Source organism: Arachis stenosperma, chromosome 7 (assembly GCF_014773155.1).
Source record: "Arachis stenosperma cultivar V10309 chromosome 7, arast.V10309.gnm1.PFL2, whole genome shotgun sequence".
Classification (NCBI taxonomy): domain Eukaryota; kingdom Viridiplantae; phylum Streptophyta; class Magnoliopsida; order Fabales; family Fabaceae; genus Arachis; species Arachis stenosperma.
In genome coordinates, this window is record NC_080383.1 from 75621626 (window position 1) to 75636163 (window position 14538).

The 14538-nt window shown below is 33.0% G+C and overlaps 1 protein-coding gene across 1 annotated transcript; it reads left to right on the forward strand.

The window, feature by feature from the left end:
* The first annotated feature begins 9683 nt into the window (after positions 1 to 9683).
* Positions 9684 to 13933, forward strand: LOC130940833 (pentatricopeptide repeat-containing protein At1g09900-like). The gene is made up of 2 exons (XM_057869093.1): positions 9684 to 9904; positions 11583 to 13933. The coding sequence occupies exon 2, from the start codon at positions 11605 to 11607 to the stop codon at positions 13669 to 13671; it is 2067 nt and encodes a 688-aa protein (XP_057725076.1). The 5' UTR covers positions 9684 to 9904; positions 11583 to 11604; the 3' UTR covers positions 13672 to 13933.
* Positions 13934 to 14538: the final 605 nt, after the last annotated feature.

Sequence of the window (14538 nt, forward strand, 5' to 3'; positions counted from 1 at the left end):
AAACTCATAGCCAAAGTGAGAATTCATAGTGGAAAAACAAAATAAAACTAACAAAAACTAGAAAACAAGCAAAAGACAATCCTATTCACACTATTCACATATGTACAATAACCAATAACATAACACCATTGCAACTCCCCGGCAAAGGCGCCATTTTGATGATTAGATTTTTGATGGTTTAGAATTTCACTAATGAAATCTCGTTGTAAAGTATAGTTTCTAAACCAACAATAATCCTCTCATACAAAAGATTGTTTGTCACAAGTAACAAACCCCTAAATTTATAAACCGAAGTATTTGAACCTCGGGTCGTTCTCCCTAGGAATTACAATAAAGTGTCTTGTTATTGGTTGTGAGTTATTTTGGGGTTTTTTGAGATTTTTGACAAGAAATGTAAATGGCAAAGAAAATAAACTAACAACTAATGAAGCTCTTGGCAAGATATGAGTACTAGAAGTCCTATCCTAGTTATCCTCCTCAATTGTGATAACAAATTGTCCATTACTCTCACTTAGTTAACCTCTAACCATGGAGGAAAGTCAAGTGGATGAATCAATTTGATTCCTCAAGTCCTAATCAACTCCTAAAGGAAAGACTAGCTTTAGAGGCATTCAAATCAATTAGCAACTTCTAATTATCAATCAACAAAGGAATTAGATAACTCAAGAGTCACTAATTACTCTACCTAGGCCAAGAGGAACAAAATCTATACTAAAATCCAACCAAGCATTTCATCAAACACTTGGAAGGCACAAAAGAAAAGCAAAGCAAATTGACAACGAGAATAGAATCTAACAACATTTATTGCAATGAATTAACAACAACAATTAAAAAAAACACATTTATTATGAATTACCTTTTATTGAATTGGAAGAAAGTAGAAGGAACAATACTAGATCTACAACAAAATATAAGAACAACAAAAAGGAAATTACAACAAAAGAATAGAAGAAGATGAATGTAGCAACAAAGAATTGAGAGATAGAAGTGGAAGAAAGCAAAGATTAAAACCTAGATCTAAGAACTAAACCTAATCCTAATCCTAATTCTAGAGAGAAGAGAGAGCTTCTCTCTCTAGAAACTACTTCTAAACTAATCCTAATGAGTGGGAATGAACTAATGTCCCTTTGCTCTTCAATCCTTGGCTTTAAATAGCATCTTTGGCACCAAAGTTGGTTGGGATTGGGCCCCACAACCCTTGAGAATTCGTTGGCCACGTTTTTATTAAAAAATCATAAACCAACACCGACGCGTACGCGCACATCACGTGTACGCGTCCATGGGGTAATTCGCAAGGTGCGCGAAAGCGCCAGGTGCGCGCGCGCGTCCATGGGCGAGTTTAACTTCTTTGACTTTTCATTATTTCTCCACTTTGCATGCTTTCCTCTTCACTCCTTTGATCCATTCCTAGCCTTTTCAATCTGAAATCACTAACAAACATATCAAGGCATCTAGTGGAATCAAAAGTGAATTGAATTTAGCTACTTTAAGGTCTAGAAAGCATGTTTTCACATCTAAGCACAAATAAGGAGACAATCACAAAACTATGCTAATTCATTGAATAAATGAGGGTAAAAGGTATTAAAATCTCTTAAAATCAATACAAGATAAATCGTCAAAACAGGGTTTATCACAGATCAAACCATATTTCAACACTCCCCTTTCACTCCATAATACACTAATCGTACAATTTCATAAGATTCAACCCAATATTCCATATTCATAACAACTCTATATATAAATTATCAATACATCATTATCCATTATCAAAATCATCATGTTACCAACATCAATCATATAAGCTCAATACATATTACATTAATCAAAACCACTAAGTTTGCCCCAACGCATAATTCAACTTATCCTAGGTCATCTAGCCTAAGTTTTCTCGCAATATTATATATTATCTACGAGAAACCAAAACCATACCTTAACCGATTCTTCCCTAATGTCGAAGCACCTCAATTATCTCCATTTTTCAAGTGTTCAAAGCCTCGAATCCTCACTGAACGAAAACCCAACCTCCACGGTTTTGCTTTCTAGTCACTGATACCAACAAATTTGTCTCCAAAACATATATCTCTCTCTAATTCCACATAAATACCACAAAAAATCAAATTAGGGTTCATAATCATCAATGGTTCACAAGAGTTAGTGGTTTTTCACCTTACCAACAGAAATTCGGGACAAGATCAAGCAAGTCCACAAAGCTAATTTGATTATAAACACCGAAATTTAACAAAATCTCGGCACTTTTACTCAAAGTTTTCAAAATTAGGAAAGGAAGAATTGGGTGTGAAATTAAGATTTTCTTATCAAATTTTTTTATGGATTTTGTAGAGAATTTTAAGATGAACGCGTGGTCGCTGACGGCTCATCAATTGGAGCTCTGGATTGAAAGTTATAAGGATTTGAAATTAGAAATGGGGGGGTTTGGTTTCCTAAACGTTAATCTTCTCTTCTTCAGCATATCTCCATGGGTGAATGGAATGAAAGCTCATTTTTGGTGTTTTTATAAGATGGGCCTTGGGCCCAGTTCAGACTCGGTTCAACTGATTCGGTCTGTTAGTCTGGTTTCGAGTCAAAATATTTAAAATTAGTGTTAAAATTTTTATTTTGATTATTTTTAATGTTATGAAAATCATACTGGACCGGCCGGTTCAACCAGATTAACCGTAGGGGTGGCAACGGGGCGGGTAAGGGCGGATTTTTGCTCTACTCGATCCCGCCCCACTGTACAACAACCCGCATAGAACCCGCCCCGCTTCTACCCGCGGGTAGTAAAACGTTGAACCCTAACCCACCCCGTACCTACCTTCCCCTATAATTATTAAAATTCAATAAATAAAATTAAATTTCAAAATTTATATAACCATCATCACATACATAACATAAATTAAAGTAAAAATTTAAATATGATACAATATTATTAATCATTTACTAATTATTTTACATATATTATACATATTATATATTAAAATTATATATATTATATATATTGTGGGACGGGTAGGGGCGTGTATTACCTAAACCCGACTCCACCCCGCTAAAAACCCGCCCCCGGGGCAGGTAATTACCCGCCCGGAGAGGGTAGTGGCGGGGGTGGATACCCGCGGATTCGGGTGACATTGCCATCCCTAGTTAACCGAAAACCAATCACCTAGCCGGCTAGCAGGTCTGGTCTACCTACAAAACCGCTCCGTAAAAAATCGACGAAAAAACCAGCCAAACCGGTGGTTAACCGGCAAATCGGGCGACTCGGCCAGGTTTTAATAGGCACTGGTTCTCCCCCCAGGTAATAAAACGGCGTTGTTTGGCTTTAAAAAAAAGAAAAAAAAGGGCTGAAGAACGCATTGCAGCCATTTCCAACCCTAAATCCCTAATCTCTTCGAAAAAACTCCTCACTCCTGGACCTGGCCACCTCCCACTCCCTACCCTAATCTCTTCGAGCTTCTGCCTACGAAGGACAACCGCCACCGTGAAACGAAGCAGACGCCGGAGCCAACCGCTACTATCGCAAGTCGAAGCCTCACCGTCGCAGGTCGTCGCCTCACCGTGGGTCGAAGCCTCACCGTTGTGTGTCGTCGGCTTGTTGTCATCACTGTCACCGAAGAGAGGTCGTCTGCCTCTGGGCTTCTGTTCTTTACTTCTCTTGCGGTTAGTTCTGGGCTTCTGGCTCTTCTTCTGTTCTTTCTGTTTTCATTTTTGGTTCTGGGATTCTGTTTTTCTGTTCTTCTGGATTTTTAATTTATTTTATTTTGTTTATTATATGATTAATTATTCTGTAATATTGAATAAATTTGATGTATGTTCAACTAGATGAATTGCTGAATTTACTAGATGAATTACTGAATTATTCTGTAATGTTGATTTTTTCAATTCTGCTCTATTGAATTAACTAGATGAATTACTGAATTTAATTATGTTGAATGGCATATGAAATTATACGAACTATGAATTGATATATTGGTCTGAATTCTAGATTGCTGGCATTCTGAATTTAGATGGAACAGTCACAAAATGATCAGCAACAACATAATGCTGTACAGGAATCTCAGACAGGTTCCTCTCGAGGAAAATCTGACCCGACTTGGGAATATTTCACTGTGAAATATGATAAAAATCATAAGGCACAATATACATGTATCTTTTGTTTGAATTCTTATAATGGAGGGGGGATATATAGGATGAAATATCATCTTGCAAAAATTCCTGGACAAATTAAAGTATGTAACAAAGTCACTGAAGAAGTTGAACTTCAATTCAAAAGGATTCTGATGGAAAAAAAATAAGATGAAAAAAAAAAAGAAAATTTGAGGAGGAGTCTTATGGTGGGGAAGCACCTGCACAAGGCAACGAACTTTAATTAACTTTCTAGTTTATTGTCCTGCTGGTATGTCATTTGTTAAGATTGTTGATGCTTTTGATGTGATAAAAACTGCCAATGCATTGTTTAATTTGTTTGCTGATGTTATTGAGTGGGTTGGGCCTAGTAACATTGTGCATGTGGTCACTGATAATGCTGCTAATTATGTATCTGCCGAAAAACTTATTCATGAAAAATACCCAAATATATTTTGGTCTCCTTGTGCTGCCTATTGTATCAATCTTATTTTGAAAGATATTGCAAGTATTCCTCACATAGCTGACCTTGCTTTCCGTGCTTCAAAAGTGTCTGTGTTTATTTACAATCATATGATCTTATTGTCTTGGCTTAGAAAAAAGAAAAGGTTGGACAGAATTTGTTCGAACAGGAGTCACACGTTTTGCCACTGTTTTCATTACTTTGAAAAGTATATATGATTACAAGAAAGATTTGCAGGTATTGATGGTGGACAAATATTTCACTTCTCATAAGTTAGCCAAAAATGCTAATGAAAAGATTGTTAGTTCAATTGTCTTGGATAGTAAGTTTTGGCAAGATTGTATTACCACTGTGAAAATTGTTGGTCCTCTTATTAAGTTGTTGAGACTTGTTGATACTGATGAAAAACCCTTTTTGGGAATCGTGTATGAAGGCATGCAAAGAGCCAAAAATGCTATCAAGACAATGTTTAGAAATTGAAAGGCTGCTTATATGCCCTACACGAGTATCTTGAAAATGAGGTTGGATAAGCATTTGAAGCGTGATCTCCATGCGGCAGCGTACTTTTTAAATCCAGGCATTTTCTATAGTGAGGGTTTTGTTGAGAAGGCAAATGTTTTGAGATCCTTTACTTGATTTGCTTGATGTTGAAACACTTTGTGATTACTCAGTTGCTGCAATGTAGGAGATACAGCTGTATCGAGATTGTAAAGAAAGTTTTGGGAGGAAAAGTGCTAAGAGAGCGGCATCAAGACTCGAACCTGGTAATTTATTTCATATTTCAGTTTAGTTTGAAAGTTTAATATGTTGGGTGATAAACATTAAAAAGTATTTGATTTTTATATCTACATAGGTGAATGGTGGAGGCTACACGGTGGGAGTGCTCCTAATTTGTAAAAAATGGCAATCCGTCTTCTTCATCAAACCTCTTCTTCATCTGGATGTGAGAGGAACTGGAACCTTTTTGAACAAATCCATTCAAAGAGGAGGAACCAGTTAGAGCATCAAAAGTTAAGTGACATTGTTTATGTCACCTATAACCTACACCTTCAATCTAGGTTGCATCGAAAGAAGAGGAATTATGATCCAATTGACATTCAAAGCATTGACACAGTAGATTTTTTAGTAATGGCAGATGAAAATGATCCTGAATTTACTAATGGAGATGTTGAAGGCATCGAAAGTTTAATATACACTGATAATGCTATGCCTTCGTATCCTAATGGTGAGTGACATAGCAAACTTTGTTTCCTTCCATAAAAATACATGTCATTAATATTGATTTCTTATTGAGTTTTAATTTTATTTTATTAGATGGAGGAGACATGAAAGTTGAAGTGGATATGTCTGATGTTGTAATTGAATTCTCAAATACTTCTTTTGGTGGTATTTTTGAAGATGCTGGCTTTGGATTACCTATTTATGATGGAGACATCGGAACACTTAATGATGATTATGACTTCTGATGAGTAGTGTCTTTGTTTAGTTGAAGTATTGTTTGTTGGATATTGTTTCTTTTGGTTGCAAAACATTGTGTTTGTCATTTATATGCATTTTGATTTCTTTAGTTACAAACTTTGATATTTGAAGTTGTTTATGACCTTTTAATGATAAATTATGCATTGTTCATTTTGTGAAATTGTTAAATTTTGAATCTTATTAGTTTAAAAATTATTGAATTTAACTTTTTAAAATTATGTATTAAATTTTTTATAATTTTACTCTATATTTAATTAAACCGATTCAATCATGGTTCAATCCCGATTGAACCATTGAACCAGTCACTTGATTGATTCGATGACCGGTCCGATTCTCGCAACCTTGATTATTTCTACCGTTCTAACTTATCAAATTTAACTTTCTAATTTATTTAAATAATAATTAATTTATTAGTTAATTATTTACTAATTACTTGAAATTTATAATTAGATTGAAAACACAAAAGAAAATAATTATAACCTAGTATACATTTAGAATATGTACATACAAATGCTAACAAAAAACTGATATTAAATAGAAATGTCATTCATACCTATTAAAGTTTTTCATACTTCTTAAGTGGCCTCAAATGTCTTAGTAGTTTCATTCCATCTTATTCCACTTTTGAATTCTAGTTCTTTTACTAGTACCATTTGTTCTTTAAGAGCCTTTAAACGATTTTATACTTTGGTTTTATTGATACTTAAATTTTTTTTATTAATTTCTTCTATCGCTTTTTTATAAGTTTCTGTTAAAAATGCTCTATCTTCCTTTTGCTCTTTATTCTTTTGTTTTATGAGAACTTCAAGTAACAAATCATCCATGTTTATGGTCCATCTAAAATATGCATCAGGTTCATTTCCTCCTTCAACATCAACAACTTTTTAAGTATTCATATTTCTACCTATTTTTATATTCATAACAAGTTTATATCATAAAATGCACCAATAATTAAAAGTCCTCTTACCCGGGCATCACATAGGAGAATTTTAAGTCAAGTATAAGTTGCCAATATATTCATTGTCGGATAACTTTTTCTTCTTCTATATTTTGATACATCTTCTTTTAAAACTTTAACATGAATATGTGTTCTATCTATAACACGGACACAATTCTAAAAATTTTATGAAAATTAGTGATATAATTATTTCAAAATATAAAAAATATACAGAAAAATAATAAATGAGTTTTATTTTAAAAAATTATCTTAAATTATGGATAAAATATTTATTGACAAAAAATTTTTGATAGAACAACTATACCATTTGATTGAACTAAAAATTGATGTTCAAATATTATAACTTAAAAAATTTGGTGAAAATAACGAATGCCTGTTTTAGTAGATTAATAAAAGAAAAAATTTTCTGTTCTTACACTTATTTAAACACTTAAAATATATAAAAATTTTATAATTTATTCTTCAACACAGCTATATTGGGTATCCTTAACAAATTTCCTTCTACAAAATATATCAACTAATTTCTTAAAAGTATCATCACTCATATGTATTATAGGATGTGAGTTATAATGTGCTTTTAATTGAGCTATCAACTATTTTCCTATATGATCTCAATTATATCACTGTAGTTGAGCGATTGATCTTTCAGTTAGAGACATATGCTACCTTCTATATTGCATACAAACTAAATAACCTGCACAAACAACTAAAGCTAAGATTTCTATTTCGTCAAATTCATTCATGTTATCTACAAGTATTATATATATATATATATATATATATATATATATAAGTATGGAGAACTAATGTAATTATTATATAATATATACAATGAGATATTTTTGTAATTAAAATTAAATGATAATTAAAATAATTAATTATTATTTATTTTAAATTTTAAACTCAACCTAAATAAAAATTTTATATATACCGTTAATAATGCAAAATTAAAAACTGATAATCCTCTCTCCTATTTAAAAGAAATTGTTTTTTGAAAATTCTCACCTTTTTTCAACGGTGTTATTTAAGAAAAAATTCTTTGCGTTTCCAAAAGAAAAAAAGCAACGTGTTCAAATACAAGCAAAATATAAATTCAACAGAATCAACGTGTTTAAATACAAACAAATATATATAATTGATTATATATATAAGTATACAGATACGATGAAGCAAAGCACATAAAGCACGTCTATGGAAAGAAAAAGAGAACAATAATGTAAATGTGGATTGAGAGCTGTTAGATGATTTGACTGATTTGACTAAATTTTTATCTAACAGTTCTCAACTATTAATTTTATATAAAGTCGACTGCATCTAAATTTTTACTTAATTTAAAGTTTAAATGTGATATTATCTAGATACAATACATATAAAATGAAACAAAAATACATATCTTATCGATAAAGTACGTCTGCATGAAAAGGAAGAAGATAAAGCATGTCTGTATGGAAGGAAAAAAGAGTGGTAGGGCTGGTAATACATACTCTACCTGTAAGTATTCAATCTGTCCCAATCTGTTCGAATAGAGTAGGTTATCCAACTCGCTGCAAATAGGATAAAGATTGGTCCGAGTATGTCTGCGAGTAGAGTAGAGTACGGGTTTAGAGTGTATCCTACCCTATGCTACTCCATATATAACACACATTTTATAAATATTAGGTATATAATAAAGGAAGTGAGAATTAAACATACAACTCTCTCATGTAATGATTTGCAATAAGTGAGCGACCACTAAATTAGTTAGTTAATTTAATAATTTAGAGCATTTGTATATTATAAAGTTAACATAAAATAAAAATAAACAAAAATAAAAATCATATATCATTGATTATTGAAAATTTTATATCTATTTTAAAAAAATTTAATATTTTTCACAAAGAATAGAATAGAATAGGGTTTAGAATTTTATAGTTGGGTAGGGATATGGTTAAGAAATTTTCAACCTGTAAGTAAAATATGGTAGAATTTTAATCAATTTTTTAAACTGTGGATAACGTTAGGGTATAGTCCAAATTCTACTCTACCCATTGTCAATTCCAAAGAGTGAAAATGCTGTTGGAAGGTGAAAAACTTTGAAAGTGAATAAATAAAAAATAATTAGATCAAAATTTTGAATATTTTATATTTTAAGTGAAATTCTAGTAAGATAGAATTTTAAATTAGACCTAATTAAATAAGAATTAATTTAAAAAAAATAGTTGAATTGAATTGAATTTTATTTAAATTAATTTATTTTTTTGTTTCAAATGCTGAACTTTAATTTAATTCTTATGAGAATTGAATTTCAGAAAATTTTTAAATACTATGTTAAAAAATTTTTAATATTAAATTAAAAAAATCAAATTTTTTATTGTGATTTTTTTATTTTAAAATTCAAAAAGTAGATAATCTATTTTTTTTTATAATTTGTGCTCTCCAAAAATCTAAAAATGTAAACGTCCAATTTGTGTGTTCTAATTAAACCAAAAACGTGGTTATCACTCCAATATAAAAAAAATAAGAGGAACATTAAAAAATTATTAAAATTTATTGTTTTGTAATTAATTAATTATTAATATTTAAAAAGTATAAAATAAAATATATAATTAAATTATGTTAAATTTAAAAAATTAAATTAATAATTAAATAATAACTAAAAATAATAAATTTAGATGGTGTTCTCCCATTTCTAGAAAAATAATTTGCTACCAAAAAAAAAAAAAAATTTGAACCCCAACTCCCCTAACGTTGGCGGCTGCTGCTACGGTGCTACCTTCCTCTCCTCCTCTGTCCGAACTCCGCCAAAGTCGCCTTCGCCGGCATCGTTGATCTCCTCCTGCATCGCTACTCCTTGTAACTCCTGCGGCGCCACCTGCGCCTCTGCCGCAGCGTCTCTGTCCCTAGTAAGACTTACTACTCTCTCAATTGCTGCCTTGAATTTGCTTCATGTTTCATCAATTTTATTAGTAATTTATCCTAATTTTTACCTGGCTGAGTTGCTGCTTAATTGCTGAGTTGCTGCTTAATTGGTCAAACAATTTTGCCTCTTTTGTTTTTTTTGTCTGTTTATCTCTATCATTAATTAGAGATTTTTTTTTTTAATTTTGAAGATGGATGATAACAATAATTAACAATCACAAAGCAGTGAAGATACCGCTGCCAAGAATCCACATCGGTTTTTAATTATGAATTTTCATGTGTTGAACACTTGAACTTTGAATGTAAAATTTTAATGAGAAAAGTAGACAAATTATTAGGTTAAAAGTAGACAAGAAACTACAAAATTCTTAAAATTCCACAATACTCTGAATATTAAGTAAAAAAAAAAAACATATTCATCATCATCTTTACCACCACCACCACCACCATCATCCTCCACCATTGTCATCCATTACTGCAGCCATTTTTCATATTCATCATCATCCCCTACTAGTATCACCACAATCATAGATTCAACAGCATCCACCATTAACTATACTTAACCAACAATCACAGAAAAACGAATCACACAATAGTATAGAAATTTCACAAGTCAACGATCAAATTTTTTTTCCAAAAGAAAAATAAAAATAAAACAGAAACAAAAAAGGGTAAAGAAGGGTAGATTTAAAGGAGTGGTGAAGGGAGGAAGAGGGAGAGGAGAGGTGAAGGAAAAGGTGAACACAGAAGGAGGTGGGAGGCAGGGTAGAGAGGTAGAGGAAAGGGGGAGGGAGGCAAAAGCAAAGGCAAGGCACAGAGAGAGGAGGGTGGCAGTGACGATGAGTAGAGGCGAGGGAGGAAGGTGGGGCAAGAGAAGGGAAAGAAGAAGAGAGGAGGGTGGCAGTGGCGGCAGTGGGGAAGTGAGAGGCAAAGTTGCGGAGGAAGGAAGGACGAGGAAGGAGGAGCAGCAGAAAAAAAGAGAGGAAGGAGAGAGAGGGGAAAAGGGGGATTACAATAAGGGATAAAACTGGAATTTTGAAAAATAATTAGAGACAAAAGTGGAAAAATTTGTATCTCACAAGTTTTGTCTCCGTTTCAGCCCTAACGAGAGACACTAAAGACATGTATTTTATGTGCACTCGTGTGCCGCCATATACATTGAAATTTTGTGTCTCAACAAACAAATAGTCGACATGTACGGTGGTATTCGAGTCTCCGATGGGAATGGACACTAACAAACACAGCCTATATTATTACATTCTAGATCAGCTGGACACATCTTCGTTATTCTTTAGTAATCAGAAATTTTGTCAGGTCTTGTCTCTATCTCTTCATTCTCGCAATTTCTTGGATGGTTAATGGTTATGTTTCTGAATGCTGGTCTACTACTATGCTTGGATATCTGGATATGTTGGTAGATGAACATTTTTAGGTGAAGTTTAAGAAGATTGATTGTTGCCAATTTCTTGTTTCTGAAATGAATTTCCCCCTTCATAGCCATCTTCATGTTTTTGTTGTTATTCAGGCTAACAGAAAACATATAACACCTTAGAGAACAAAGAAAAGTTAGTAATTGGATTCAAAACTGCCTCTTTCATAATGTAATGAAGAGTTGTTTACGATTGAGTGTGCATATGGAATCTGTGGTTTTTTGTCTTTCAGGTTATAGGAGTTTGTGAAAACTATGGATTTGGTGGCATCCCACAAACAGTTTTGCTCATTTGGGCATTTGCTTAAGGATGGCACAAGAGATTGTAGCACCAGAAGTAGGACTTTGGATAACACTAGTTCTGTATTCAATATAGGAGTAAGTAATATCTCTGTTAAATCTCATTCACTATGTTCCTCTGATGATAGCAGTGTTACTGCGTTTGCAAAATCTAAGAGCAGTTGGTCTAGAAGGCATCGTTGTGTTTCTGCTGTTTTGAAATATGAAACTTTTGGTTTGAATGGTAGTTCACAACATTCTATAAAGTTTCCGAAAGGGGATTCAAATGAGGAGGAATCCTTGCCAAATGGTGTTGGTGCTTCCCTGAATTTTGAGGAATTTGAGAATAATCATCTGCAAATGTTGGTTAGAAATGGGGAAATGGAGGAAGGGTTAAAGCTTTTAGAGCATATGATTAAACATGGCAATATCCCTGATGTCAATGCGTGCAGTGCTCTGGTCTGCCAATTTTGCAAGGTTGGCAGGACCAAGAAGGCAAGGAGAATCATGAAAATTTTGGAGGAGTTTGGTGGTGTTATTGATTTAACCAGTTACAATATTTTGATTGATGCTTATTGCAGATCAGGGGCGATAGAGGAGGCCTTGTGGGTTTTGGATCGCATGAGTGTTGCTCCTAATGCCATTACTTTCGATACAATTTTTCGTAGTTTGTGTGGTAGAGGGAAACTGAAGCAAGCCATGGAAGTTCTTAACAGGCAGCTGCAAAGCGAGTGTCATCCAGATGTGATTTCATACACTGTATTGATTGATGCAACTTGTAGAGAATCTGGAGTTGATCAGGCAATGAAGTTGATTGATGAGATGAGAAGCAAAGGATGCAAACCCGATGTGGTCACATATAATGTTATTATCAATGGTATTTGCAAAGAAGGTAGGTTGGATGAAGCAATCAGATTGTTAAGTAACTTGCCCTCCTATGGTTGTCAGCCTGATGTAATTTCGCATAATATTATTTTGCGTGGCTTGTGTAGCATGGGAAGATGGATGGATGCTAAGGGGCTAGTTGCTGGCATGATTTGTAAGGGTTGTTCCCCTAGTGTTGTTACTTTCAATATCTTGATTAGTTTCCTCTGCCAAAAAGGCTTGTTGGGCCAAGCCATTGATATATTGAAGATGATGCCTAAGCATGGTTGTTTGCCTAATCCCAGGAGTTACAATCCATTGCTTCAAGGGTTTTGCTATGTAAATAAGATTGATAGAGCAATTGAATACTTGGAAATAATGGTAAATAAGGGTTGTCGCCCAAATATAGTGACCTATAATATCTTGCTATTAGCATTATGCAAAGATGGGAGGGTGGATGATGCAGCTGAAATAATGAACCAACTCAGTTGCAAAGGGTGCTCTCCCAGTCGAGTCACTTATAATATAGTAATTTATGGGCTTTTAAATGTGGGAAAAACAGAGAATGCAATGGAACTCTTCAAAGAGATGTGCCGAAAAGGTCTTAAACCTGATAAAGTTTCTTACAATACGCTCATTGATGGGCTTTTAAAGGCAGGAAAGACAGATCTTGCTATGGAACTCTTCGAGAAGATGCGCACAAGAGGTCCTAAACCTGATACAATTACTTACACTTCACTAGTTAGGGGTCTTAGCCGCAAAGGAAAGGTTCGTGAAGCAATCAAGTTTCTACATGACTTGGAAGAATTGGGTTTCAGGCCTAATGTGTTCTTTTATAACTCAGTCATGAAGGGGCTCTGTAAAGCTCAGCAAACCAGTGCTGCCATCGATTTTCTGGCTCGTATGACAGCCAAGGGATGTAAACCAAGTGAGGATACATATAAGATTCTTGTGGAAGGAATCGCTTGTGAGGGATTAGTTAAGGAGGCTTTGGGGTTATTAAATGTGTTGTGCTATGGAAGATTTGTGAGGAAAAGTTTGGCTGAAAAGGTAGCAATGAATATATATAGAATACATCAACAACTAGAGCAACAACTAAGTGTTATCTCTCAAACCTATAATTTAGTTAATGTAGCACCTTCAAACAAATCAACTCATACCTCCAGTTGCTTGTCTTGATTATCTCTTTTCTTGGTTTCTTTTCATTGATCGTTACATTTTTAGCGATAAGTTTAGGGTTTAGGGTTTAAGCAAATAATGCTTTCTGTTTTTGAATCCTGAAAATATAAAACAGCACATGCATATGCTTGTATGAATTTGCTTTAGTTTTGCTGAGTTTAGGGATTAAGGTTAAGGACGATTGTGCACGCTAGTAATGTGCAGTTGTACTTGCTTAAGGAAGGATTTGTTTATTTATTTATTTGATAATCTATTTATCTTTAGGGTGCCGTATTGCTGTTACCAGATTGTTTCTAATTGTTCTTCTGTGGTTGCGAAGGCATAAAAAGTAAAATAAAAAAAAAAAAGTGTTTCCGTTTGAATAATGCATAAATATAACAGAATTTAGCAAATTTAGTGATGTCCAATTTTCATCTTAATATAGTATTTTCTTTATTCTAACTTTAAAAAAAAATCATATAATATTTTTTATCATTTTTAAAAGCTGAATACAAAATAATTTGTTAAGAGATATTACATTTGTTATTAATATTGAGTAAAAACAGGCATGACATAAAAATTAAGATATTATCATACATGCTTATTAATTTATATTATTTAACATCATATTAGTTTACATTTTAATATAATAAATTATATTATATAAAAAAAGCAGCCTAACCGGCATTTCATGATAGTAATAATATAAAAATATTATATACACATACAAAATTAATTATTATATATGTTTATATTTTTTTTACTAAATAATTAATTATTTGCGGTGATGATTAGTGGCTGAATTCTTATGTAGAAGTATGAAGTATGATTTTATTAATTAATTTTAAAAGTAATGCCGATTAATTCAATAGTTCGATAAATGACACG